The 25,519-nt window shown below is 40.8% G+C and overlaps 1 protein-coding gene across 1 annotated transcript in view; it reads left to right on the top strand.

Moving 5' to 3' along the window:
• LOC121926469 (prolylcarboxypeptidase) overlaps window positions 1-25,011 on the top strand; it is a 58,572-nt gene extending 33,561 nt beyond the window's left edge. The window contains exons 2-9 of the mRNA XM_042459484.1: window positions 10,114-10,254; window positions 10,402-10,503; window positions 12,544-12,725; window positions 15,342-15,499; window positions 17,835-18,007; window positions 20,725-20,889; window positions 22,252-22,439; window positions 23,877-25,011. Coding sequence (XP_042315418.1) covers window positions 10,114-10,254; window positions 10,402-10,503; window positions 12,544-12,725; window positions 15,342-15,499; window positions 17,835-18,007; window positions 20,725-20,889; window positions 22,252-22,439; window positions 23,877-24,093 — 1,326 coding nt within the window. The 3' untranslated portion in view covers window positions 24,094-25,011. The remainder of the gene's footprint in view (window positions 1-10,113; window positions 10,255-10,401; window positions 10,504-12,543; window positions 12,726-15,341; window positions 15,500-17,834; window positions 18,008-20,724; window positions 20,890-22,251; window positions 22,440-23,876) is intronic.
• The last annotated feature ends 508 nt before the right edge of the window (window positions 25,012-25,519 follow it).

Raw genomic sequence — 25,519 nt, 5'->3', positions numbered from 1 at the left:
GTTCCGTGTTCTAGTCTCTGGAGCAGCAGAAAACAAGCTTGCTCCCTCCTTAATATATCCCTTCAAATATTTAAACAGGGCTATCATGTCACCTCTTAACCTTCTCTTCTCCAGGCTAAACATCCTCAGCTCCCTAAGTCTTTCCTCATAGGGCATGGTTTCCAGACCTTTCACCATTTTAGTCACCCTCCTTTGGACACGCTCCAGTTTCTCAATGTCCTTTTTGATTTGTGGTGCCCAGAACTGGACACAGTATTCCAGGTGGGGCCTGATCAGAGTAGATTAGAGAATGGATTGGGATGGGGGGAGGCACATGCAAGCTCTCCTCCATTCCCCCTTGACTTGGCTGGCTAGAATGTGGGGTAGGTTTGTTACCAAAGACAAAAGAGGAGAGGGTGTAGCCTGAAAAAGTTTGGGGACCACTGGCCTATAGGATTTATACATAGGAAAACCGTATGAAATTAATGAGGTTGCTGTAAGCCAACAGGCAACTTGAAGGTACATATGCACAGGATACCAGCCAGCAGAACATGAATGTAAATGCACTCTCTGTCTTTTACTTCCCAGAAAAGTAAAATATAGCAACTTACTTCCTCTGATATTATTGGGACCTTCAGTGGCTACTAGTCAAGATTACTAGGTGTTGCTTCTGATATTAGAGGTGACACCTAGCTATCTTGGCTAGTAGCTACTGATGATGCAATTCTGGCCATGATTTGTAACCTCCTTTAGGGTCAAGGCCTCTTTGTGCATGTTACCCCCAAGAGACACATATTGGGACCATGCAATAACTGAGCAGATAATTTGAGCAATAGGAGAAGATTCATAAATGACATAGCCATATGGGTATTATCTTCCGGCAACATCTGTGAGTGCGGATGGCTGTGTTTGTATAATTAAAATCAGAGTGATTCCAAACAAAAGGAAGCCTGAATCAAGCTGTCATTGAAAGACATCCTTAATTAAAAGTTCAGGATGGAAAGAGTTATGTTTCCTAAGGATAGTTAAAAATAATTGCGTATTGTTGGACAAATCACTGAGAGATTTAGTTGTTTGGGGGAGTTAGAAGAAAGAGTCTAAAAGTTCGCATCAACTTTTTTCTTCTTTGGTGTATTGCATCAAAGGATCATAGGATCTTAGAACTGGAAGGAATCACAATGGGCATCTAGTCTGACTCCTCGACATACAAGAATATACAACTAAAGCACTCCTGAAAGATTCCCATCAAACTTCGTTTATTTAAAGACCAAAAATAAAGAGAGTCCACCACCCTCCAAGGCAATCTGTTCTATTGCTGAACCGCATCCTTTTAGATATTTAGCAATAGCAGCTTCATTTATATACCGCTTCATACTACTCTAAGCAGTTTACAACCATAAAGTTAATTGCCCCCAACAATCTGGGTACTCATTTTAGTGATCTTGGAAGGATGCCAGCCTGAGTGAACCCTGAGCCCCTGGCTGGGATTGAACTCACAACTTTGTGATTTGTGAGTAAGTGGCTGCAGTACTGGTATTCAATCACTGCGCCACCAGAGCTCCTATTTTTTAATTTAAGATAACTATCTTTAATTTAATTTAAAGATAAATATCATTGTCACCTCTGTCTTTTCTTCTCCAAACTAAACCTACCTAGCTCTTTAAGGCTTGGTTTCTAGATCTTCAATCATCATGGTCACTTTTCTCTGAACATGTTCCAACTTGTCAATATCCTTCTTGAACTGTGGTACCCAGAAATGGACATGGTATTCTAGTTGAGATCTGAGTAAAGTATAATAGAGTGACACTGATGTTTCCCTTGATTAGGATACTTTATTCTTGTTGATATAGCCCAGGATTGCATTAGCATTTTTGGCCACGGCATCATGCTGTTATGTCTAGCTTATGGTCTACTAAAGCCCCTTTGATCCTTTTCAAATGTACTGCTTTCAAGTCAGGTGCCACCCAGCCTATATTTGTGCATTTCATTTTCTTGCCTAGATGTAGTACCTTATACTTATCCTTGTTGGAATTGATTTTGTTAATTTTGGCTCAGTTCTCCAATCTGTGAAGACAGTTTTGAATTTTGATGCTATCCTCCGGGGTATTTGTTATGCCCCCTGATTTTGTATGATCTGCAAATTTGATAAGCATGTCTCTGTTCCACAATCTAGGCCATTTATAAAAATGTTAAACAACACTGGGCTCAGGACAGAAACCTGACGCACCCACATTTTCTCCAGGATAAACAGCAACCATTGGTGGGTACTCTCTGGGTTTAGTGTGTTAACCAATTACAGATCCACATAACTGCAACACTGTGTAGCCTACAGTTTAGTTCACCTACATTAATATCACGAAGGTCTTTGTCAAATGCTTTATTGACGTCAAGATATACTACTGCCACAGCACTCCACTGATCTACCATACTTGTCATTCTGTCAAGAAGGAAGTAAGATTAGTTTTACATGAGTTGTTTTTGAGAAACCCAAGCTGGCTTCTAGATATCACAGCATTTCTTTCTAAGTGTGAACAGACATGGCTTTTTAATGATCTGGGCTGTTTAATGATCTGTTCTAGAACTTTTCCTGATACCGACATCAAAGTGACTGTTGCTTGGATCCTCTTTTTTGCCATTTTGAAGATGGAAAGAACATTTGCCCTACTCCAATCTGATAGGACCCTTCCTGTCCTCTAAAAATTCTCTGCAGTGAAAAGAACTGAGGTCTACAGACTGTTTAACAGTGTAATATTCTTTATGAAACTAGCAAAAGTAATTGGTCATGTAATGGATAGTAGACGTGTCCCAAAACATGGAAGACAGGAGTAAACTACAGTCAGCCCTTCCTGGATCTGACTACCAAACATTCAAAAAGGAGAACACTGTTAATAGATGCTGGTTGTGGAGTCCCTTCCAACTTCTGCAGTTGTGTGATAGAAAATAGCTTATCTGTTCATTACCCAGTATTTTCTGTTGGCTGAGCCAACTTTGGCTGCCTCTTGGAAAGGTGTTGGGTAAGCACAGCTGACTGAACCACTGTTTTGAGCTGCTGGGGGCAACAGACTTTTCTCACCCTTCTCTTTGGGAAATTCAAGGGGCGAACAGAGCCTTCAAGGCTCCAGGAACACCTTGACATGGTGGCTTCTAAGGAGGTTGGCTCCCATATTTTATCTGTGTGACAAGATATTTGGAGACAATGGTTGGTTGGTTGGAAGGGGAAACATGATGAGCTGAATTCAGCCTATGTGCTGGAGGTTGTTCATCCCTTGTCTATTCTGACCAAATGCTGTATTTTTCCAATTATTTGTATTACATAAATGAGTTTCTCTGATGCACCACTGACCCTAGAAATAGATCATGTTTTAAAACCTACTTTCTTAGCTTCTTCCACTCCGAAAATGCTTATTTTTATAGTTGATTTGAGAAGGTATGTACATGTCCCTGTGTATGTACACAGATGCACCAAACAAGGGTTGAAGCAAATGTGAAGCTTGTAGTGTTCAGTAAAAAGAAAGTTAGCACAGAGCAGGAGAAAAACAAAAGAGCCAGTTTGCATGTGGGATACCGCATAAAACAGCATGACACAATTTCCCCTTTTAAAAACAAGCACCATTTCTAACAGTTTATAGTGGAGCTTTTGCAAACCAAGTGGAGATTAAGGTTGCCCGATGCTTTCAGAGGTGAAGAAGATGAATATCGTCCTCTGGGGTGGAGCCAAAGGCTTATTGCAGGGATGAACCAATTATCTGGGACTGAGGCATAGGTCTGGCAAATCGAGACTTGCAAAATGAGAATTTTCCTGATTATTCCTGCCCCTTTAGGCTGATTTCTCTCTTCATCCTTTAGCTGTAAGTTCATATGACATCTTTGTAAACATTAAGCCATAGTTCCTTAAGTTTGCATTAGCACAAACATATAAAAATATGATGGAGGTAAGGATGAGACTGGAGATACTCCAGCTTTGTAAAATGGGATCTCTTGCATGGAGCTAATTTTATCGTCTTCCAGCCCCACTGGGCTTTGATGTTACAACCACTAAACAAGGATATTTAGTCCCAACATATTAGGCATGGATCTGTGGTGCAGGTGTTGAGCAGCTTCAGATCTTAAAATAAAGCATGGCCACTATCTCCATATTCTAACAACAGAAGATTAAATACCATCAGACAATGTCCATTTCAAGTGTATTGCAGACCTGTTATCAAATAGCAGGCCAGGACAAGCATCCAGAAGTACACACTGAATAAAACAGTTGGAAATGGACAGTGTCATTTTCTTCCACACAGCACAAACCTGTAGGTACAAGTTCTCTTTGTTGTGTACTGTTGAGCTTTATGCTGCCTTTGGCACATTTGTGCTACCTGAAACGTGAAGCTTAAAGAGCCTAATTTCTGCCATCTGGTTATGCTGCACTCCTTGGTACAGACAGAACTTCAAGTGACAGATTTTTGCCAGGTAGGAAAAGCTGCAGGATTTCCTGCCTTGGTTAGGGATGCAGGCAGTGACTCTACTTTTTACTTCGCTTCCTGAGGATTGCTGTTATCAGCAGAATTTGAAGAGTGAGCAGTAATTTTCACCAGGGTGCATGAACCAGATTGCTAGTTATGACTTTTAACTATCCGTATCTGAAAGACTGTGTCTCTCCCAAAATATACCTGAATAAAAGAAATATTCCCTCATGAACATTTAAGGTGTACAATACACAGTGTAAGATTCTGAGTAAGCACTAATAATGTATTTCAGTTATCATGATCACCCATCAGAACAGAGTATTAACTCCTTTTTTAAAAATAGCTCTTTTCTTTTTCTCTCTCTTGTTCCTTTTTTGCTTCTCAAATCTTCACAAGCTTTTGCTTGAAATGCCACCTCAAGGACAAAAGGCATTGGTCTCTTCTGAGTATCTGGACTAGCATCTCAAGATACTTTGTGAAACTGTGCTGCTTTTGTTTGTTTTTTCATAATTTAGCTTCTTTTCTTCGTCTTTGGCTTTGAAAAACTGAAGTGTCTCAGCTCTGTTGATCTAATGCTAAAAGGATGGCTGTATGGGTTTGGTATGGCAAAAACAGCCCACATTTCTCTGTCAACTTGAAGATTAATACATAACTGTGGAATAAATTTATGTGAACTAGGGATCATGATGATACCATATGTCACAGCATAATTGGTCTTTAAGGTGTTACAAAACTTGTCATTGAACAAATTTGCTCCCATCTGTTAAGGACTACATAACTCGTAATTCAGTCTCATCTGTTTGTTGTTAAATTACGGTAATTTCAAACCAGACAGGTAGCATCAGCTCTGAGCTGCCATTTCAAAAACGCATTATTTGGGTTGACAGTTCTCAGGGGCTGACCTTGTGGCACCAGGCCTCACCCTCTGTTTTGCATTCAACTTCTTTCTCCCCCCCCCCCCCCCAATTTATTATTTAAAAACACATAGAAATATATAAAACACATAAACAACAATCTCAAATCTACTAACAACATTTAAACATACTATCAATTGTTCTAACAGATTTGTTCATCTGGCTTATAAAAGAAAACTGGGACTTGGATGGCCAAGCAACATCAGAATATGGTCGAGGTGGCAAAGGTGGTTAATGAGGAATACCAACTAGGGGAGTCTACAGCAGTTTGCTTTTGGATGAGCTCACCCCCTCTTCTTCCCTCTCCCACTGACTTAATGGAGTGCAAACTACTTTTGCACTTTGAATACAGTGAGCAACACCTGAAGTAAGATGCAGACAAAAGGGGAAGGTGGGAGGAGGACAGAGGAACCAGAGCATTTTAAAAGGAAAGAAAAAGTAGGACAACAAAAGATTAATTGGGACAGTGGGAGGGTATGAAATAGTAAGGCCTCTGATGAAGTGCACTGGAGTCTTTGAAAGCTTATTTATGCTAGACCTTTCTTTTTCTCAGTCTCAAAAATGCTACAGGATTCCTTTATATCTTTTTTTATACTGATGTAAACTAACATCACAATATCTTTGGAATCTGCATATATATTTTGAAATCTGCATAAACCACAGGACCCAGAACAATGGATGCAAGCTACAGGAAAAGAGATTCCACCTCAACAAGGAACTTCTTGACAGTAAGAGCTGTTGGACAATGGAATACACTTCCTCAGAGAGTGGTGGAGTCTCCTTTGGAGGTCTTTAAGTAGAGGCTGGATGGCCATCTGTCGGTGATGATTTGATTTGGATTTCCTGCATGGCAAGGGGTTGGACTGGATGGCCCTTGCAGTCTCTTCCAACTCTATGATTCTATGATATAAATTGTATAAAATGAATAAGTCCTCCAGTCCTAGTCTAGCATTTTGCAGAGATACTACAGCTACTGAAAATATAGTTTTAACAAAATAAAGATGTGGTGGGGATGTTACTTCATTGCTTCATGTACTGTAGTCACAACCAGGGAAGAAAACCATAAACCTCTAGAAGAAAATTTCACCGAAATTATGCCTGCCTGGGAAGGTGATTGTTCAGAATGAATAATGCTAAAAGAATCGTTCAGTGCTTATCTTCAATCTTAACATAATAGTAATAATAATAATAATAATAATAATAATAATAATATGTTTGTTTACATCCTGCCTCTCCCTACAGATTGAGGTGGGTTACAATAGCAGACAAATGTCAATAAAATACATAATACATATAAAAGCCAAAGATTAAATAATCCCCAGCCCCTACCCCTCGCTACCTTAAAACAAGACAACAAATAAACAATAATGTAAAAACAGATTAAAATTGACTAAAATGAACTAACTAGCAAACAAGAGGTGAGACATCTTCTTGGGGGAGACACAGGCTATCTGTATCGGTGGAGTTGGAGGTCAGTCTGGAAAGGCGTCAAGAGTAGTAATATGACAAATCTCCTCTGGCAGTTCACTCCAGAGTTTAGGAGTGACAGATGAAAAGGTCCTCTGGTGGGTAACTTCAGCCAACCTGGTCATCTTTGGCTGCATGTGACTATTGGCTGGGGCTTGGAAAATGTAGGTTCTAATTGTTACTGAGCCACAAAACTCATGGTTTGAGCCAGTCAATCGCTCTCAGCCTAAATCTACCTCACTGGGTGGTGCTCAGGATAAAAAGGGGAGAAGGAGAGCCAAATATCTCTGCATTAAAAAAATGGGTAATGTGGCTCACTCAAACACAGGTAGAACATCCCTTATACCAAATACACAGGGTTCAGAGAATATCTCATTGTACAATTGAGATTTTACAAGGAATGCAATTCTAAATGGCTGGTAGTGTTGGAAAAGAAAAGTTGGTAATGCTACATAGCCATAGCAAGTACCAGTACATTTCTATACCTCTTATCAGTGTACTTAAGCACTCCCTAAGCAGTTTACAAAGTGTAAGCTAATTGTTTTTTGTGGGTTTTTTCGGGCTATGTGGCCATGTTCTAGAAGAATTTCTTCCTGATGTTTCGCCAGCATCTGTGGCTGGCATCTTCAGAGATTTGTTCACGTGCCTCAAAGCACCAAGAGTGGGGCATCAGGCTTGCTTGTTTTAGGACCTTTCCAAGCAGTATTATGTCAACCAGGATTTTAGGGTCAATTTGGGGGCATAAATTTCTTGACTTATAGTCGAGTATATAGGGTAGGTCCCCTATATGTGACCACAGAACCATCTGTAAATATGTGGAGGGAGAATTAAAACAGATTGCTTTTCTTCTCAGGCTGTTGATGGATGGAATACTAATGGCAAGGATTTAGGAATAAGAGCTGGCAAAATAAATCTTTTGGCAAGGAACTAGATTTATATGTAAGACTTTGTTGTTGCATGCCTTCAAGTTGTTTCCGATTTATGGTGACAGGGATGCAGGAGCTTAGTGGTTAAGATGCCAGTTCTGACAACCGGAAGATCAGAAAGTGATGCATGATGGGGTAAGCTCCTATCACTAGTCCCAGCTTCAGCCAACTTAGCAGTTCAAAAGCATGCAAATGCAAGTAGATAAATAGGTACTACTTTGGTGGGAAGGTAACAGTATTCGGTGCAGTCATGCTGACCACATCATCACCAAAGTGGTGTTCAGACAATGCTGGCTCTTCGGCTTAGTAACGGAGATGAGCACCATCCCCTACAGTTGGTTACAACTAAACATGGACTACTTTTACCTTTATGGTGAACCTATCACGGGTTGCTTTTTTTTGGGCAAGATTTGTTCAGAGGAGGTTTGCCATTGCCTTCCCCTGAAGCTGAGAGTGTGTGACTTGCCCAAAGTCACCAAGTGAGTTTTATGGCTGAGTGGGGAATCAAACCATGGTCTCTAGAGTTGTAGTCCAACAATCAAACTACCATTATTTTAATGCTTTTATCTGAGTAAAACAAAGTAGAAAGAACTGCTGGCCAGTAGAAATGCTAAGTCAGGTTTGGAAGTACAGTACAACTTTTCCCAGACATTTTTGCATTTCCTAAAAGAATAGTTTAGATGTGTTCCTGGATCCAGTATTCCTCCTTGATTCAAAAGCAAGACTCACAAATCAATATATAAATATTTGAATAAACATTGTCTGAAACTCTACCAATGTAAGCTCTGGGAGCATGAATTGCCTTTGCTTTTGTGAATGTGGTCTCTCGTGTTTGGAATGAAATCAGGGAGGGTCCTTACAAGGCCAGTTATCCTCTTCAGCATAACAGCCGTTCATAACCTTTCTGAAAATTTCTATGCCTTGAGGCTTGACTCTGCTTGTGTAGTCCAAATGCACAAGGCTGCCAATAGTTTAATTTTTTTGGAATTGAAATCAGGCTAACCAACAGCTCCATCTGCTGACAATTTCATTCCCTTGGCTGTATTTGTTTTGTGTGGTCACTTGCAGCTAGGTTCTACATGCTTGTAGAGATATAACATTTCTAGAAATGTTTAAGCTCGGGAGAGGTTTCCTCCCATTTTATTTAAGGGATTTTGAAGATAAAGAAAAACAGTATATGCAATCCTTACCTTTTATCTCACACCCAACTACTAGTTAGTATTTCAAACTATACTGTTTGTACTCTTCTAGAACGTGGCCACATAGCCCAAAAAACCCACGAAAAATTATGTACTATTTGTGATTATGGAATATAATAGCCTTAATTTTGTACAAGCAAAACTGTAGACCTTCCTAGTACTATGGAAAGAACTGTAGACTGTGGCATCTTAGAGTGCATCTACACTGTAGTAATAATGCAGTTTGACACCACTTTAAGAGCTGTAGCTGCAGCCTATGGAACCTTTGGATCTGTAGTTTTACAAGCTCTTTAGCCTTCTCTGCCAAATAGTGCTGATGCCTCACCAAACTACAAATCCCAGGATTCTGTATGATGGAGCCATGTCAGTTTAACTGGTGTCAACCCACATTATTTCTTCAGTGTAAATGCATTCAGAATTTACCTAAGTAGAGGTGTAGATACAGAGAAATGACCAATTGTATAACAGATAAAATATGTGTAGTATTTGAATAGAAATATTCATAATTTTAAGGATTAGATTAGCAGTATATTTGGATATAAAGTTGAGCATGGCATTAAAAATATTGGATTTTGCTGTAGTGTGTATCAAAAGCCTCCCCCACCGCAAAGATGGTAGTGCCTGCTAAGGTACAGAAATTGCCCTTTTAGACCTCAGTATTTTATATTGTAAATGACAGGAAATATTGTTTCTTATCAGCTGGTGTTCCCAGCATTTTGCGTAAGCAGAATTTTTTCCTAAACACATTACACTAATTCTGAAGAAGAAAACATTTCATTACAGGGTTTTCTGTATTCCACAAAATTTCTAGCTTTTCTTGGGGAAGAAATAGGAACATTGTTTTCCTGAACCTGTTTAGCCCCCTTCCCCCCCCCCCCCCCAGGTCTCCACATCTCAGTGTGTTTGTGGATCCCACTATGCTTAAGTTTAAAATGGGATGGTACCTTACATAGTTGTTTTTCCCATTTTCTAGGAGAGGTTGTTGTTCAGTAGTAGAGCATACATGTTGCATATAGAAGGTAGCAGGTTTTATCTGCTTTTAGGGCTAGAAATTATCCTCCATATAGCCCCATATAGCTGCTGATAGTCAGAGTCCAGAATCTTGAGCTAGATGTCAAATAGAAGGCAACTTCACATGTTTTCCATATCACAGACTCTTCTCTGTGTTTTGCTACAGATCGACCACTTTGGTTTTTATGAAGATCGCACTTTTAAGCAGCGCTACCTCATAGCTGACCAGCAATGGAAGAGAGATGTCGGCTCGATCCTCTTCTATACTGGCAATGAAGGAGACATCACCTTATTTGCTAATAATACGGTGAGTAGGGTTCTGGGACTATACCTGTGAGTGGGAACAATCTTGACTTTTTGTCTCCGTAAAACATCTAGAAAGTTACATGTAGTGTAAAAGTTAAATCATCTTAATTTTTTCCTTGTTTCAAAAAAAAACATTGCTCTCTTTTAGGGTTTTATGTGGAATGTGGCTGAAGAGCTTGATGCCATACTGGTCTTCGCTGAACACAGATACTATGGGGAGTCTCTGCCCTTTGGCAACAAATCATTCACTGTAAGTATCTCCTCTCATTCAAATTAGCCTTGAGATTAACATTTTTTCATATTCTAGAGCTGGTTTGGGAATTGATCACTTCATGGGCCACATATAGTCTTGTACAAGCTAACTCCACTTCAGAAATGCAGGCCTCAGCATGGTGACAAAGCTTTATTCAGAAAGTTGAGTTGATCACAGTGTAACAACGTTGTAAGGCCTGAAGTATTTTCAGTTACACAGTATATTAAAAGCACATAGCAATTCAAATGTTTTTCATGGGCTTACATCACATTTGTCTACAAACCACTTCCCAGGACTCCTGCTCTTTTCCTCTCTGTACCAGGAGTTCTCACAGAACTGACCTTGATAGCTCATGGTGCTTTTCCCACCCTACAAATTATTGCTCCCTGCTCATTATCCAGAGCGATAAATGATAAACAATATTTTCACCCAGTATCACCAGTTGTATAGCACACTGTGTCATCCCACATTAGTATACATATGGCTAAAGATGACAATAAAGCATGGCGGATTATGTCTGGGACATGATCCTGACACATACATCCTTTTAAATTTATGGATCCCAAAACCAAGAAAATCAAAACAAACAGACAAACAAAAAAACCCACCTTCTTGGAGAAAGTAGCCACTAGGGGTCACAGTTTGGCTCATAAACATTATTGTGCAGGGGCTCCCCAATCTAAAACCTTGATATTGCATCTGGCTGTGAGTTAAGAGATGCCAAAAATGTTCCCCTGATCTACAGTGTGCCCACTCCTGTTCTAGAAATAGGGTTGCCAGGTAAAATTCAGAACAAGGTTCCTGTACCTGTAATAGTTGTGTAAGAAAAGAAACTTTAGCCAGTTATCTCTCTTTTACACAAACATTAAAGAGAGTTTTATTCGACTCTTCAACTGGCAACTGTAGATAATGCCTAGGATGCCTGGAAATATGGGATAACTTGGGCAAATGGATGGAAATTAAATGCCCTGTGCACAAGTAACTATGAGTATTGAGTGTATTTGCAAAACACAAATAAGATTATGGGGTGGGTTGTGGCAACAAAAGTAGCCAGTGAAACAATGGCCTAGTATTTTTATTCCCTTCATAATCCTGCTTTATTGCAGGTGGCACCATTCTACCATGTGGCATTTCTGATTAGTTTCTCAAGTAAATGTGGACAGGTTTTCATCTGCTTCTGTTGCCTACAGCATGTTAGATGCAGGAGGGAGGTAGCTTGCTGCTACCAAGGGGTGAGAGGATGTTGGGTACAGTTCTGCCCCTTTTTTGTTGAAAGCATCTGGATTGTTTTGTGTGTCACTTTGAGCAGTCAGGGCAGCTGCAGTGTACATTCTGGGACAGGTTGAGTCTCTCTGATTGGGACCAGAAGTGTTTTGGCTTTTGGAACTTCTGAATGTTTTTGGAATTTTTTTGAATATATGAGATTTCTTGGAGATGGGATGATGCCCCATGGGATAACATGACATTCATTTATGTTTCGTATACATCTTATACAGTTGGCCCTCTATATAAACAGATGTCTTTATCCATGGATTCAACCATGACTTGAAAATATATATTTTTAAAAAATATAAGTTCCAATAAGCAAATCTTGATTTTGTCATTTTATGAGACACCATTTTACTATGCCATCACATTTAATGTGACTTGAGCGTCCACAGATTTTTGTATCCAGGGGAGGTTGTGGAATCAAACTCCAGTGGATACCAAGCGACCACTGTACACATAGGCTGAAGGTAATTTTATATATAATATTTTAAATAATCTTGTGCATGAAACAAAGTTATGTACACTGAACCATCAGAAGGCAAAGGTAACACAATTTCAGCCACCCATGTGGACAATTTTGGGGTATTTCATATTTTTGAATCCTGGATAAGGGATACTCAATCTTATTATCTTTTCGCTAAACTCCTTTGTCAATACTGCCCTTTTCTTTGAGACTCTTATAAAGCAAACACTTTCATTTCCTGCAAATGAGGTGAGAAAAACAAGAGACTTATTCCATTATGCAAACATCCTATAATTTTGTTTCAGGATGCCAAGCATCTGAATTATTTGACTTCAGAGCAGGCTCTGGCTGATTTTGCCATACTTGTGCAGCACCTGAAGGCTACAATCCCTGGAGCCCAGAAAACTCCTGTTATTGCCATAGGAGGATCTTATGGAGGGATGCTTGCAGCCTGGTTTCGAATGAAATATCCCCATATTGTAATTGGGTGAGTGCTGAAGGTATATATTCTAAACCTTTAAGATTCATGAATGGAATCTGATAGTAGATTGAACTCAACAGTTTATTTACACAACACAGTGCTGAGTGGACTCTGACTTGGGTGGACTCTGAACTTGCACAAGCAGTTAAACTACTTTTGTATAGAATTCTTACAAAAACATGCAGTGAGCAACAAACAGCTATGTCATAAATACAAAATTACCAATAGGGAGCAAGCACCATTTCCAGACAATGCATGTCACCTTTGGTCTTTGTCTCTTGCTGCTGTTGTGTGCTTTCAAGTCATTTCTGACTTATGGCAGCCCTGAGGCAAACCTAAAATGGGGTTTTCTTGGCAAGATTTGTTTAGAGGAGGTGTGCCTTTGCCTTCTCCTGGGGCTGAGAGAGTGTGACTTGCCCAGGGTCACCCAGTGGGTTTCATGGCTGAGCAGGGAATTGGACCCTGGTCTTCAGAGTCATAGGCCAACACTCAAACCTTGTTATCACATGAGCAGAATATATCAAGATATTTTTGAACATGGCTCAACTTAGCTGTGTCTCACTTAAGCCTTATGGTCCTGACTTTTCCCCTTCTGAAAAACAAGGTGATACCCAACATGGAACCCTAGAGATTTCTTAAAGAAATAAATTTTTATGGTAGTTAAGGAATCAAGAGGTCTGCTGAGATTCTATGGGCCAGGTGTAGGCATATTCCTCGTGGGAACAAGTAATTTCATTCTTGGAACCAGCAAACACTTATAGATTATAGTGGATGCAGATCCAGTATAAACAAGGGTGTCTCTAGGATTTGAGAGTCCTTAGTATCAAAGGGATGGGATAAAAGAATTGAACTCTCCTGCTGCTTTTAATCAGAGGTTCTTAGTGGTTGAGAAAAGGCCCACCTCTACTATCTTTTGGAGTTAGGTCTCTTCTGAAGAGATCAGAACCATTTGCTAGTGATCTAATGTTTGCCAGGATGTCCTGTAACTTCCTATATACCACACAGCATGTATATCATCTGTGGTGGTTGGTATGTTCTTTCAAGTTGATTCCAAGTTAGAGCCACCCTATCTAAGGGTTTTCTTGGCAGGATTTCTTCAGAGGTTTGACTACCTTTAAGTCTGAGAGACTGTGATTTGCCAACTCACCCAGTGGGTTTCTGCAGTTGATCTATCAGCTTGAATTCTGATCTCCCAAAATCCTAGTCCTATACACAAAGCACTATACCAAACTGTTTGCCTATTTGTTATGCTACACAGATGCACACAACTGAAAGCAGAGCCTCTGAACTAGGTGTAGTTTTCAAAGAGCTTTGCAGTATGGCACAGGACCATACTTGGTTCATTTGGAGATGATTATTTCCAGTTTTATCCCCAGAGACAGAGGTGCTCATGAGGTGAAATATGCTCTTCCTCCCTCCTATACATGATAAATGAACATGTCTTAAAAGCTAGACTTAGTTATTTAGCTTGTTAGGTAGCTTGAAGTGTGTGGAGGAGATCTTTATCAGAGGAGTCCCTACATGCAGTTTGAATTAACAAACTCAAACAGCTGCCAACACCCATCACCTCAATTGGTCCACATCTGAAGACCAGTGCGTGCATCTCCTGGAGGCATGTGCCACCTAACAAAGTGAGGTTTACATGTGCCTAAACATACCCTTTATGTATGTTTATGGCTTTAGAAATGTCTTCACATTTTCCTCTGTATTGCGTTTGAAGGCAAAACCTACAATATTTCATAGGACAATTGCCATGGTTCTTTTCTGTTATTGATAACATAGCTCATGGGCATTCTGAAAAGCCTGCTTGAACAATTCAACAAAATCACTAACTCTTTTCTCACATAGAGGCCACAGCCAGAAACCTGTATGTCCTTTTATGCAATGTAAATTTACATGCACCTGACTAAGTAGCAGAGACGCTAAGAAACCTGAGGGGGTTGATATGTGCATTCAAGTTGTTTTCCAACTTACAGCAACCCTAAGGCAGCCCTGTCATCGGTTTTCTTGGCAAGATTTGTTCAGAGGAGGTTTGCCATTGCCTTTTCCTGAGAACATGTGACTTACAAAAGGTCACTCAGTGGGTTTCATGGCTGTGCTGGGAATCAAACTCTGGTCTCCAGAGTCATAGTCCAACACTCAAACCACTATGCCACAGGGTTATTTAATTGCAAAGATGCGTAACCAATGTGCAGTGGGAATGCCTGATGTGCACACCCCCTCATTTGTGTCTGCACATCCATCCCTTTGCCAGCTCTGATACATAGTTACAAAGCAGCAGCCCTCATTGTGCATCTTTGCAGCTGTGTTTCCAGCACACATAAGCCCACTTACAAGCACACAATGTCACAACAGGATTCTGGGCTTCCAATGCAGCTTAAAGTTAAAACAAGGTAGAGCTAAAACACACACACACACACCCCTTACCAGAAACATTTAATCTGTTACTGTCAGTGTCTATCTTCACTAACATTTTTTCCTTTTAAGTGGGTTTCCATGGTCAAATGGGAAGTCAAATCCTGGTTTCCAGAGTTGTAGTTGAGCACTCAAACCACATTTGCTAAGATTGGACCCTAGATTTCCTTAATAAAAAGAGTTTGTCTTTTCTTTTGTTGTGTCCAGAGCTCTTGCAGCTTCAGCTCCTATCTGGCAGTTTGACAGCCTGGTTCCTTGTGGCACCTTTTACAGCATAGTGACCCAAGATTTCAAAAAGAGTGGGAATTGCTGTTCAGAAAGCATCAGGAACTCCTGGGCAGCCATTAACCGTCTTGCTTCCACAGGTAAGCAGCCAGTGAAGAGTAAACTAAATCTTTGCAGAAAGAAGTGAGGCCATCTGTTTTGTTGGCTCTGCAGTACTCTGTTTCACACCCCACCCCATTATAGTTATGTTATCATAATAAACTGCCACCTTATTTCAGTATTGGTATTTGCTTTTTAAAAAGTATTGGGGTTGTGCTGCACATGTACATTTTAATATTAAAGAGTGTCATTAATAATATTATGCAAAAAGGATAAATTTGTCCTGTGTTTTGTTATGATTGGAAAAATAATTTTGTTCTGCATTGCTGTTTATTTTCATTTATTTTTTTTCCACCCATCTCCTGACTTGGGACCCAATGCAGCTTCCAAAAAAGTTAAAACAAAGTAGAGCTAAAAAGCTGATGATGAAAAAGCTAAAACCACAGACAAACTATCGTATTAAATGTCATTAATTTTAAAAGCATAACAATAAATATATATGTACAGCACCCTCTATATAAAAAGGACTCTTCTGCAATTAATTAATCAACCCATGTGGTTTAAATGAAAATGTCACCTGTGATCCTAATCAAGGTGATTTGTTGGATTCTAGCTCCCATAATTCCATGGCCATGTTGGTTGGGGGAGCCTGGGAGTTGTAGTCTAAAAATATTTTTTCCCAGTTTTGGGAGGATAAATAGCTCAGTATTCGTGCAAATCTTTCTATAGAGGACATTCTTATCTCCAACATTTCTTGTTAAAAAGACACTGGGTAGTAGGAACAGGGAAGATTCTGGAGAGCCACTTCTAGTCAGAGGAAGCAATACTGGACTCTAGATTTTGTGGGTTTTTCGGGCTATGTGGCCATGTTCTAGAAGAGTTTATTCCTGATGTTTTGCCAGCATCTGTGACTGGCATCTTCAGAGAATGCTGACCTGGAAGAGAGTTGTGTGTGTGTGTGTGTGTGTGTGTGTGTGTATACGCGCGCGCGCACACACACACACACCATGTGACCCTGGGTAGGGAGGAGTGATTTCCATGTTAATCTGTGTATTGTTCTGTTGTTGATGACAAGGCCTCAGGGTGGGAGAATATGCTGAACTGTTTATTTCTGTCTCTTTATTAAAATATTTATATATTCTTCTCTTAACTAGAAGTTTCAGGATGGTGTACAATAAAACAAGATGAACAGTTTGCAGTAAAAATGATTTTAGAAAGCTAAAACGTATTAAACAATTTGACAAGCTAAAAGAGGACAGATTTAAAACAATTAATGTCTTGTGAAATAATTTAAAACAATATTCTTTTGTACTCTATAAAACCAAGTTATTATTAGTATTATTATTATTAAGGCTCCAGAGGCTACTGTAAAGAACCATGGTTTCACTTGAGGCTGAAATGATAGCAGAATAGTTGTCAATTGGACCTCTAAGGGGAGGGCACTCCATAACTTGGGTGCCACAGCAGAGAAGGCTATCTGCCGTGTCTTCTGACAGCACATTGTCCTAATTGATGGGACACAAGAAATTCCCTCTAGCAAATCTCAAACCTGGGACAGATATATTTGGGGAGAGGTTCTCCTTCATGTTTCAAGGTCCCACACCCATGTAAATGCCATTGCTGGCACTTTTTTTGGAGATTTTTAAAGAAGCTGGATGGCCATCTGTTGGGGATGCTTTGATTGTGTGTTTCTGCATGGCAGGGTGTTGCCATGTGGCCCTTGTGGTTTCTTCCAACTCTAGGATTCTGTGATTCATTTAAGACTGGAAATGGATTGACAGCCAGTCAAATTCTTTTAAAACTGGTATTATGTTCCAGGCTACATCAAAAGCAGGCAATTACAAGAGTTGGAAAATTCACCCCACAGGTCCCACACGCCCAACAGTACACAAATATATAGTACTTGCTGTTTTTAGTTGTATTCCATTCATGATGGTGACCAGACGTGATGTCACATCATTTCTGTTTGCCATTTTGACTGGGTGCAACCAAAACAAGAATGTAATGGGGGTAGTTGTGGTGGGGAGGGTGCTGTTTTGAAACACTTCAAAACAAAAGTGTTTGGGAAGATTGACACAATTTGGGTATGAGTACTGAGGGCTCTGAGGTCTTGGGAGAACTGGTGGTGGTCAGGCTTCTGGGACTGCAGAAGAAGGGCCAAGGGGCCACAGAAATAGAGTCTAGGGTCCATACATGGCTTTTGGCCAACCCTTGGACTGGGTAGAGTATTGTTTGACTTAGTACAAGGCAGCATTCTATGGTTACACAAATCCAGTGCACTTCACTTATATAGCCTTCAGAAGCCCTGTCTGTACACCTAAGGAGAACTAACTAAATACCTTTAAACTTCAATTTTTGTTTTCTTTCTCCTCTTAGAGGAAGGATTACACTGGCTTTCTTGTACATTTCGATTGTGCACTCCACTGAAAAAGGGGACAGATGCTGCTGCCTTCAAAGGATGGCTAAGTGAGACCTGGATTAACTTGGCTATGGTTGACTATCCATATAAGGCTGACTTCTTGCAGCCTCTCCCTGCGTGGCCTATTCAGGTAATGGAACAAAGCTTGCTTTGTCATTTGGCTTCCTTCCCTGTTCCCTTGATACTGCTTTCCCCAGGTTTGTCAAGGAGAGGGATATAGCCCTTCAGATAGTTTTGGCCTGCAGCTCCCATCATTCACCATTGTCAATGTGGGCTACAGTTCATGGGAGCTGTAGGCCAATATTAACTAGAGGGCCACATTGCTCTTCATTTCTTTAGGAGAGAAACAACGAATAATTAAAACTGGCACTAAATGGACAAGGTTTTCATAACGGAAAACCCTTCTTTTAGGCATCCTCCATATGTTCTTTCTTTATTGTGAAGACTGGACTATTCACTGTAAACGTTTCCATTTCATACTAAGAATTTATTCAGTGTTTTGGCACAATGGGGAGTCCGCAATGAAGACATTAAAATGTGAACACTTTGTACAAAAGCAGCCAGAGTACTAATCCTACATATTAAGGAAATTCATCATGTTGTTCCTGCTGCTGCTGCTGCTGCTGCTATTGTTGTTGTTGTTGTTGTTGTTGTTGTTGTTGTTGTGTGTCTTCAGGTCATTTCAGATTTATGGTGACCCTAAGGATAGGCAAACCTATCACAGCTTTTTCTTGGTAGAATTTGTTCAGAGGGTTGTTGCCATAGCCTTTGAGGATGAGAGAGTGTGATTTGCCTAAGTTCATCCAGTGGGTTTTCATGGCTGAACTGGGATTTGAACCCTTGTCTCCCAAGTTGTAGTCCAGCATTCAAACAACTATGTCAACACTGGCACTACAGTTCAGCACTGTAGGCAGAGATCTCAGTCTTGGCTTTCATCATTGGAAAGAGTCAAAATACAAGCCTTTTGACTGGTCCTGAAGAGATCTGTACTGGTACCCCGGGTTACGAAATTAATTCGTTCCGCCGCCGCTTTCGTAACCCGGGATACTTCGTAAGCCGAATAGCCCATAGGCGCTAATGGGGAAAAAGCCGCGGCTGCGCCGTGGCTCCATTTGAAACAGCGCAGGGGTTTTTTCGTAACCCGAAAAAACCTTCGTAAGCCGAAACAATAAATCCCTATGGGATTTATTCGTATCCCGAAAATTTCGTAACCTGGGTATTTCGTAACCCGGGGGACCAGTTTTTGAAAAGGAGCTAAGAGAATTTCTAGTGTTCAACCTGGGCAGGAAATGGCAGTGAACATTGCGTGTGTGTGTGCGCGCGCACACACACACACACACACACACACACACACACAGAGTTCAGCAAGTAAAGGTGAACATCTGTTTGTTCAAGGGAGTGTTCTGTTCCAAGTAAGACTTGGAGGACCCTGAGAAGGAACTATATGAACCAGTCTGCTCTAGTAGTTTCAGTGTTGGACTAGAATTCTAGGAGACCAGGGTTTGAACCCCTGCTCTGTCATATAAACCTATTGGGAGCCTATAAATTTTGGGGGCTGGAAATTTAGAAGTGGTGTGGTGGTGACTTTCCTTGAGAGCCCCTGAAAGTGAGATGAGGTCCTTCTCTTCTTGCAGATCTTTAAAAAAACGAAACACAAAAACTATGCCTATGCTGTCTCTCTGGGTGGCGTAAGCTTGCTCCAGTTACCTCCTTTTCTTTCTTTCGAAATGTGGAGGGGGCTTTGGTGACAAAGCCGTAATGTGATTATCCTGAGTGAGAATGAGAGGTGTATTGAGAGCTTGGGGGAAGAATCCATTCAAATGTATCTGCTTAATCCTCTTCTCTAGTTTGGGGAGGGGGCAGGGTTGTATGGTCCCTTTTGGGAAGCAGAGGCTTTCCCCTCTGCTCTGCTGCTTCCCTCCCCCTTCTACTTTCCATAAAGGTTGCTGCCTCTTAAAGCCACTCTTTAACTTCCATATGGTGCATCTGGGCTGGCAAAGGAGCTTTCAGGAATCCTTGGTCTTCCAGCCAAGAAGCTGCTCAGTGGGCTTGAAAAGGCTTGAAGTCGTCTTAATAAGTGATTAACTGTTTCTCCTTTCACTGAGCTTATAGAACTCCAAAGCACGCTGGCTTCTGCAGAGAGCTGGTTACAGAAGCCACGGGAACTCTTCTGGCTCTTGCTCACTAGGATGCTAGATTGTCCATCTATTGTCCAGTAAAGAAAAATAGAAGGTTTCCACTGCAGTGAAATTCTGCAGTACAGTATTATTCTCTTGGCCACAGAAACCCACTGGGTGATCTTGGGCAAGTCATATGCCCTCTGCCTCAAGAGGAAGGCAAAAGCAACCCACATTTCAACAAACCTTGCCAGGAAAACCCTGTAATAAGTTTGCTTGAGCGTTACCATAATTCGGAAATGAGTTGAAGCCAACACCAACACTGTTACCATAAATATTTTAATATTAATAAATAATATAAACGTGAGAAGACTAAAATAAGGGCCTGACCTGAAGATCTCAGAGCCCAGCCAGGCCCATAAGGGAAAATACCCATTTTAAATTAAGTAATGGACAAAGTTCTCTGTTCACATAAGGAATGGTTTCCATACCAAACCCCCAAAATACAGAACTATATCCTAATTTCTCTATATTTAATAATATCTCACTGGAACTTTCCAAAAAATGGCTCATAGAACCTATCTGTGGAACAGGTTTGGTTAGTTGCTGTCCCTAGGAAAAATCCAGATTGAGTTTGTTCTCCTACCTAACTCCTGTTTGCAGCCTTAGTTTATTGCTGATCCCTTTGTTCTTTGTTCTACTTTTAAAAAATTCTGCCTTTTTTTTGTAGGAAGTTTGTAAATATTTAAAAAATCCCAAACTGCCAGACAGATTGCTGCTGCAAAATATCTTCCAGGCAGTAAATGTCTACTATAACTACACAGGACATGCATCATGCCTTAACTTAACCGAGACTGCTACAAAAAGCCTTGGGACGAAGGGCTGGTACTATCAGGTAAGTTTGTATCATCATCACCCCTACAATAGAATGCATTTTGGGAAAAGCTTTCAAGTAGTCTGGAAGGTTCAAAATGGTTTTGGTGACTTACCCAAAGCTTGCCTGACCACATGTACACAGATAGATAGATATAGTTTTGAATATAACATTTACTGAAACGTATTGAACTGCTCTTTTTATTCATGATGTAGGAAGCTAACCATATTATTTCCATGTTATTCAGTTTCTGATGCCAAAATTTCAGCTAAAGAAGTCATGTCCAGGGATGCATCAGATTGGTTACTGAAGTATACCTGTACAGTATATGGAACTGAAAAAGCACCCACAGCAGCAGTAAAACACAGTTGGTTTCTTTGCTGATGAGCCTGTAAAACTAAAGGGCCCTATCAACATTTATGCACAGTAAGACTGGAAATTGTCAAAGCTTTGGGAAAAAAAGTCATTTAAGAATTGGCTAAACGGGATATGATGGGCTATAGCCATATCAGAAAAATTAATCTATAAATTAAGACTAGCAAAAGGACTTATATAAAAGAAGACTTTTTTTGACATGATATAGAAGCCAATTTATTTGTCAAACTAGTAGTAAATTTAAACCACCAAACTAAATTTTGGATCGATAATTAAATGACTAAGATTATAATACAGTAATATGTAAAGGAATAGAGTGGAAACTGCAGATGTGTGAGGGTTGGCAAAGCGATATTTCTATTATGTACTGTGAATTGGAAGAGGGATAGCAAAAGGGGTGGGTTGTTTGAAGAAAAAAAATTAAAATAAAAAAATACCTGCAGCAAAATACATTCTGGGATGCAATCTTTTCTGAAATAAATAATACCACCAACCAACACTTAAGACTCCAGACCTGGCCTTCCTGGAGTTTGAAGCATTTCCCAAACTCTTAATTTGTGATTTATTGCTAGCTCTCAGATTGATCATCACTTGAGTCTGGACAGATTTAAAGGGGTTATCTGTGACAATGTGATATAATAAAGTATGGCAACTAGCTCTGTTTTCAGAGATACAGTTGGGCCCCTTGGTGTCTGCTTGGGTTTGGTCACAGAATCTTTCATGGATACTAACATCCATGAATGCTCAAGTACCATTACATACAGTGGTGTACCAAAATGGCATCCCTTATATAAAATGGCAAAATCAAGATATGCTTTATAGAATTTTATTTTTTTGTGGGGAATGGGAATATTTTCAAACCATGGATAGTTAAATTTGTGGATGCAGAATGCATGGATACAGAGGGCCAACTGTATTAATTTGGCAAGGGATGCTGCAGTTGTGTACAGCGAAGAGCTTGTGACATGAATGTGCTGTCTCTTGTCCACCTATGATCTTTTCCCCAAGGCTTGCACTGAAATGGTGATGCCGATGTGTTCTGATGGAGTCAATGACATGTTTGAGCCACAGAAATGGGACTTTCACAAGTACTCAGAAGAATGCTTCAAGATCTGGGGTGTGCGGCCTCGTCCATCTTGGATCCCCACTTCCTATGGTGGAAAGAACATCAGTGCTCACAGCAACATAATCTTCAGGTGAGCTGCTGAAGTGTCTGTTGCACACACTGGGAATATATCTTTTGTCAGTTGAGGTGGGGTCCTGCTCTCCTGCACCAGCTTGGAGTGTTTCTTGTGAATGCGCTGTTGTTCCATCTACCAAGAAAAGCTATTCTGTTAGCACATTGCTTCTCCATATTTTTCATGTTCATGAAAACTCCAAGATGATTGGACTATTCACCTACTTGGAAGATGGGTCAAATTGAATACCTGGGACCAAAGAACTATAAGGAGAATGCACATTCAGTGTATATAGGTAAAAGGTTTACATAAGAGGGTAGTTGTGGCCCTAATCTCCTACCATTTTCTAAAGTTTTCTGGGCCAGTTTGGGATTATTTTTCCAAGTGGCCTCAGATGCTCCAAGCTACCTTCTAAAGTGGTGATTTAGCTTGTTCACCATCCCAGATGCCCCTCCCCAACACCAAAAAACTGCTGAAAATGTTACCTGGAAGTGACATGATATCACCTCTGGTATGCCTGGACATACTAGAAGGACCTCAGTGGGATTCGTAAAGATGAAAATTAGCTCCTGCCCTCTGGGGAGTTGCCCCGCCTAGATTTACATGCATAACCTCCCTCCTCCTTTCTTGCATTAATTCCCTGAATGCTACAGAAAAGCAACCCACAATCATGTGGGTTGTGAGTGCCTTTCTCCTTGAAGCCATCACTTGGCCCAAATGGAAGGAGGCTTTGGGCCATCCAGTCCAACCCCCTGTCATGCAGGAAATCTAAATCAAAGCATCCCCGACAGATGGCCATCTAGCCTCTGTTTAAAGACCTCTAAGGAAGGAGACTCCACTACACTCCGAGGGAGTGTGTTCCACTGTCGGACAGCCCTTACTGTCAGGAAGTTCCTCCTAATGTTGAGGTGGAATCTCTTTTCCTGTAGCTTGCATCCATTGCTCCAGGTCCTAGTCTCTAGAGCAGCAGAAAACAAGTTAGCTCCCTCCTCAATATGACATCCCTTCAAGCATTTAAACAGGGCTATCATATCACCTCTTAATCTTCTCTTCTAACAGGAGTGAACACAGTGTTCACTGTGTTCACTGTCTTGTAACAGGAGATACAGGGGAGTGAACCTGGACTTTTTGCATGAAAAGCCTGTATCTACCACTAAACAACAGGTGCTAGAACAATTGAGTCTCTCTGTTCACTTAACATAGCTTACTAGGAACAGAGCTATTGTGTCCCATCCTTGCATGCATAGGAATAACAGAGTTGGAAGGGGTCTCAAAGATAATCTAGTCCAACCCCAAGGCAGTCTATCTCACTGTCAGGTAGCTCTTACAGACAAGACATTCTTCCTAATGTTTAGGTACCTGGAAGTAGGACCCTCCATCTCTGGCATGGCCACAGTGCTGGCACTTCTAGTGGTTTTCCAAAGATGACTGATGGTTATGTTCATTTCCTTCCAGCAATGGTGGGCTTGACCCCTGGTCCGGAGGTGGAGTAACAAAGAACATCACAGACACTCTAGTTGCTATCATGATCCCAGAAGGTGCGCATCACTTGGACCTTCGCTCCAATTCTCCTTTTGATCCTGTTTCTGTGCTGCAAGCTCGCCTCTTGGAAGTTCACTACATGAGGCTGTGGCTACAAAAGCACAGAAGATATAACAAGCACCACAAATGATTAGAGACCATGGGATGTTTGTAATTGTTTTTTTTTTCCACTGGTGATGACATGGGATGTAATCATCAACATTCTCGATATCTCTTTTTCTCTTTCTCTCTCAAGGCCTGTTTGACCCATCTGATTGTATGAAGGACTTTCTGAAGTGGCAGATCTAAGCCATCCCAATGCACTGGGGGGGCACTTGCATTACTGTATCTTTGTACAAGCATCCAGTGGGCATTTTCTAGTTGAGCATGGGGACTGCAACATATTTTTAGGGGGGAACAGGGAGACAAGTATCTTCCCCCTGGCCTGCATGTGTACATAGCTTACTTTAAAAGAATTCATTGCAATAGGATATAGTGGGGGCCACAATATTAGTGGCTTTAAAAGGAGATTAAAAAAAATTAAAGGGGTAAATCTACCTGTGGCTTTAAGCTGGTGGGTGGAGATAAGCCCTGTAGTCCTACAGATATTGTGAGACTACAACTCCCATGGTCTGATGGGAGTTGGGAGTCCAGCAACATCTAGTTGTTGAGAGGTTAGCCACCATGTTAACTGAATGGTTGAGATGTCCTCTGAATGCTTGTTCTTGAGGGGTTCAACATGGGGACAAAATAATGTTTCCTTCAGAATGGGTCATGAAGGCATTTGACTGATCAGCATTCAAAAGGGGATAAATCACCAGATGGCTCTTTGGACTGATTCAGCCTCAACTTACATACCTCAACTCAACTCTATAGGTGGTTATAACACAGCCATATTGCATGGGCAGGGGACAAGCAAATATCCAGCATTTAAGGGAACAGAAGGCACAGAAACTGTGAACTCTTATTTTGCCAAAAATTGAAGCCATTTGAATTTGCCCTCTTTATTTGGGATGGAGCATCTCCAGTTCTTTTCCTTCTCTAGGAAACAGGTTTTACTTTGCCTCCAGACTTTACCTCAACTAAAGGCTCAGGCAGCAGTAGATGTCACATCTTGGCACTGTATGACAAATGTGAACCTCAACTTCCTAGTTGCCGTTTCCTGTGAATGTGGGATGTAGGCTTCTTGCACCCCAGGGTAGTTTTTGCAACCTTCAGGAGCCACCATGAATCACATTTTTGGTCCAAATGCTCTCTGAAGACATGGGGGCATTTTTGACACATTTTGGAGCCTTCCTGGACCATTTTTGGATCCAGAAAAGACCTTTTAAAAAACTAGAAGTAAACTGGTTTTTCTGTTTTGGAAAAAGTCCTAAAAATGGCATTTTTTAAATTTTTGCTGAGGGGTGACCGTGAGGGGTACAAACCCCTCCAGGTCTCCTAGGAGTCTGATGTGTCCTCTGCACAGCCTCCCACAGTTGCCCACTCCTGAGGTGGGCACTTGCAGGGTACTTAGTCAACTTTCTCCCATAGTAGTTAATCCATCTTCCTCCTCAGTCTACAATCCTACCTGATAT

This window comes from Sceloporus undulatus, chromosome 3 (assembly GCF_019175285.1).
Source record: "Sceloporus undulatus isolate JIND9_A2432 ecotype Alabama chromosome 3, SceUnd_v1.1, whole genome shotgun sequence".
Lineage (NCBI taxonomy): Eukaryota > Metazoa > Chordata > Lepidosauria > Squamata > Phrynosomatidae > Sceloporus > Sceloporus undulatus.
The sequence above is the reverse complement of the archived record's forward strand: the minus strand, read 5'-3'. Positions and strand labels throughout refer to the sequence as shown.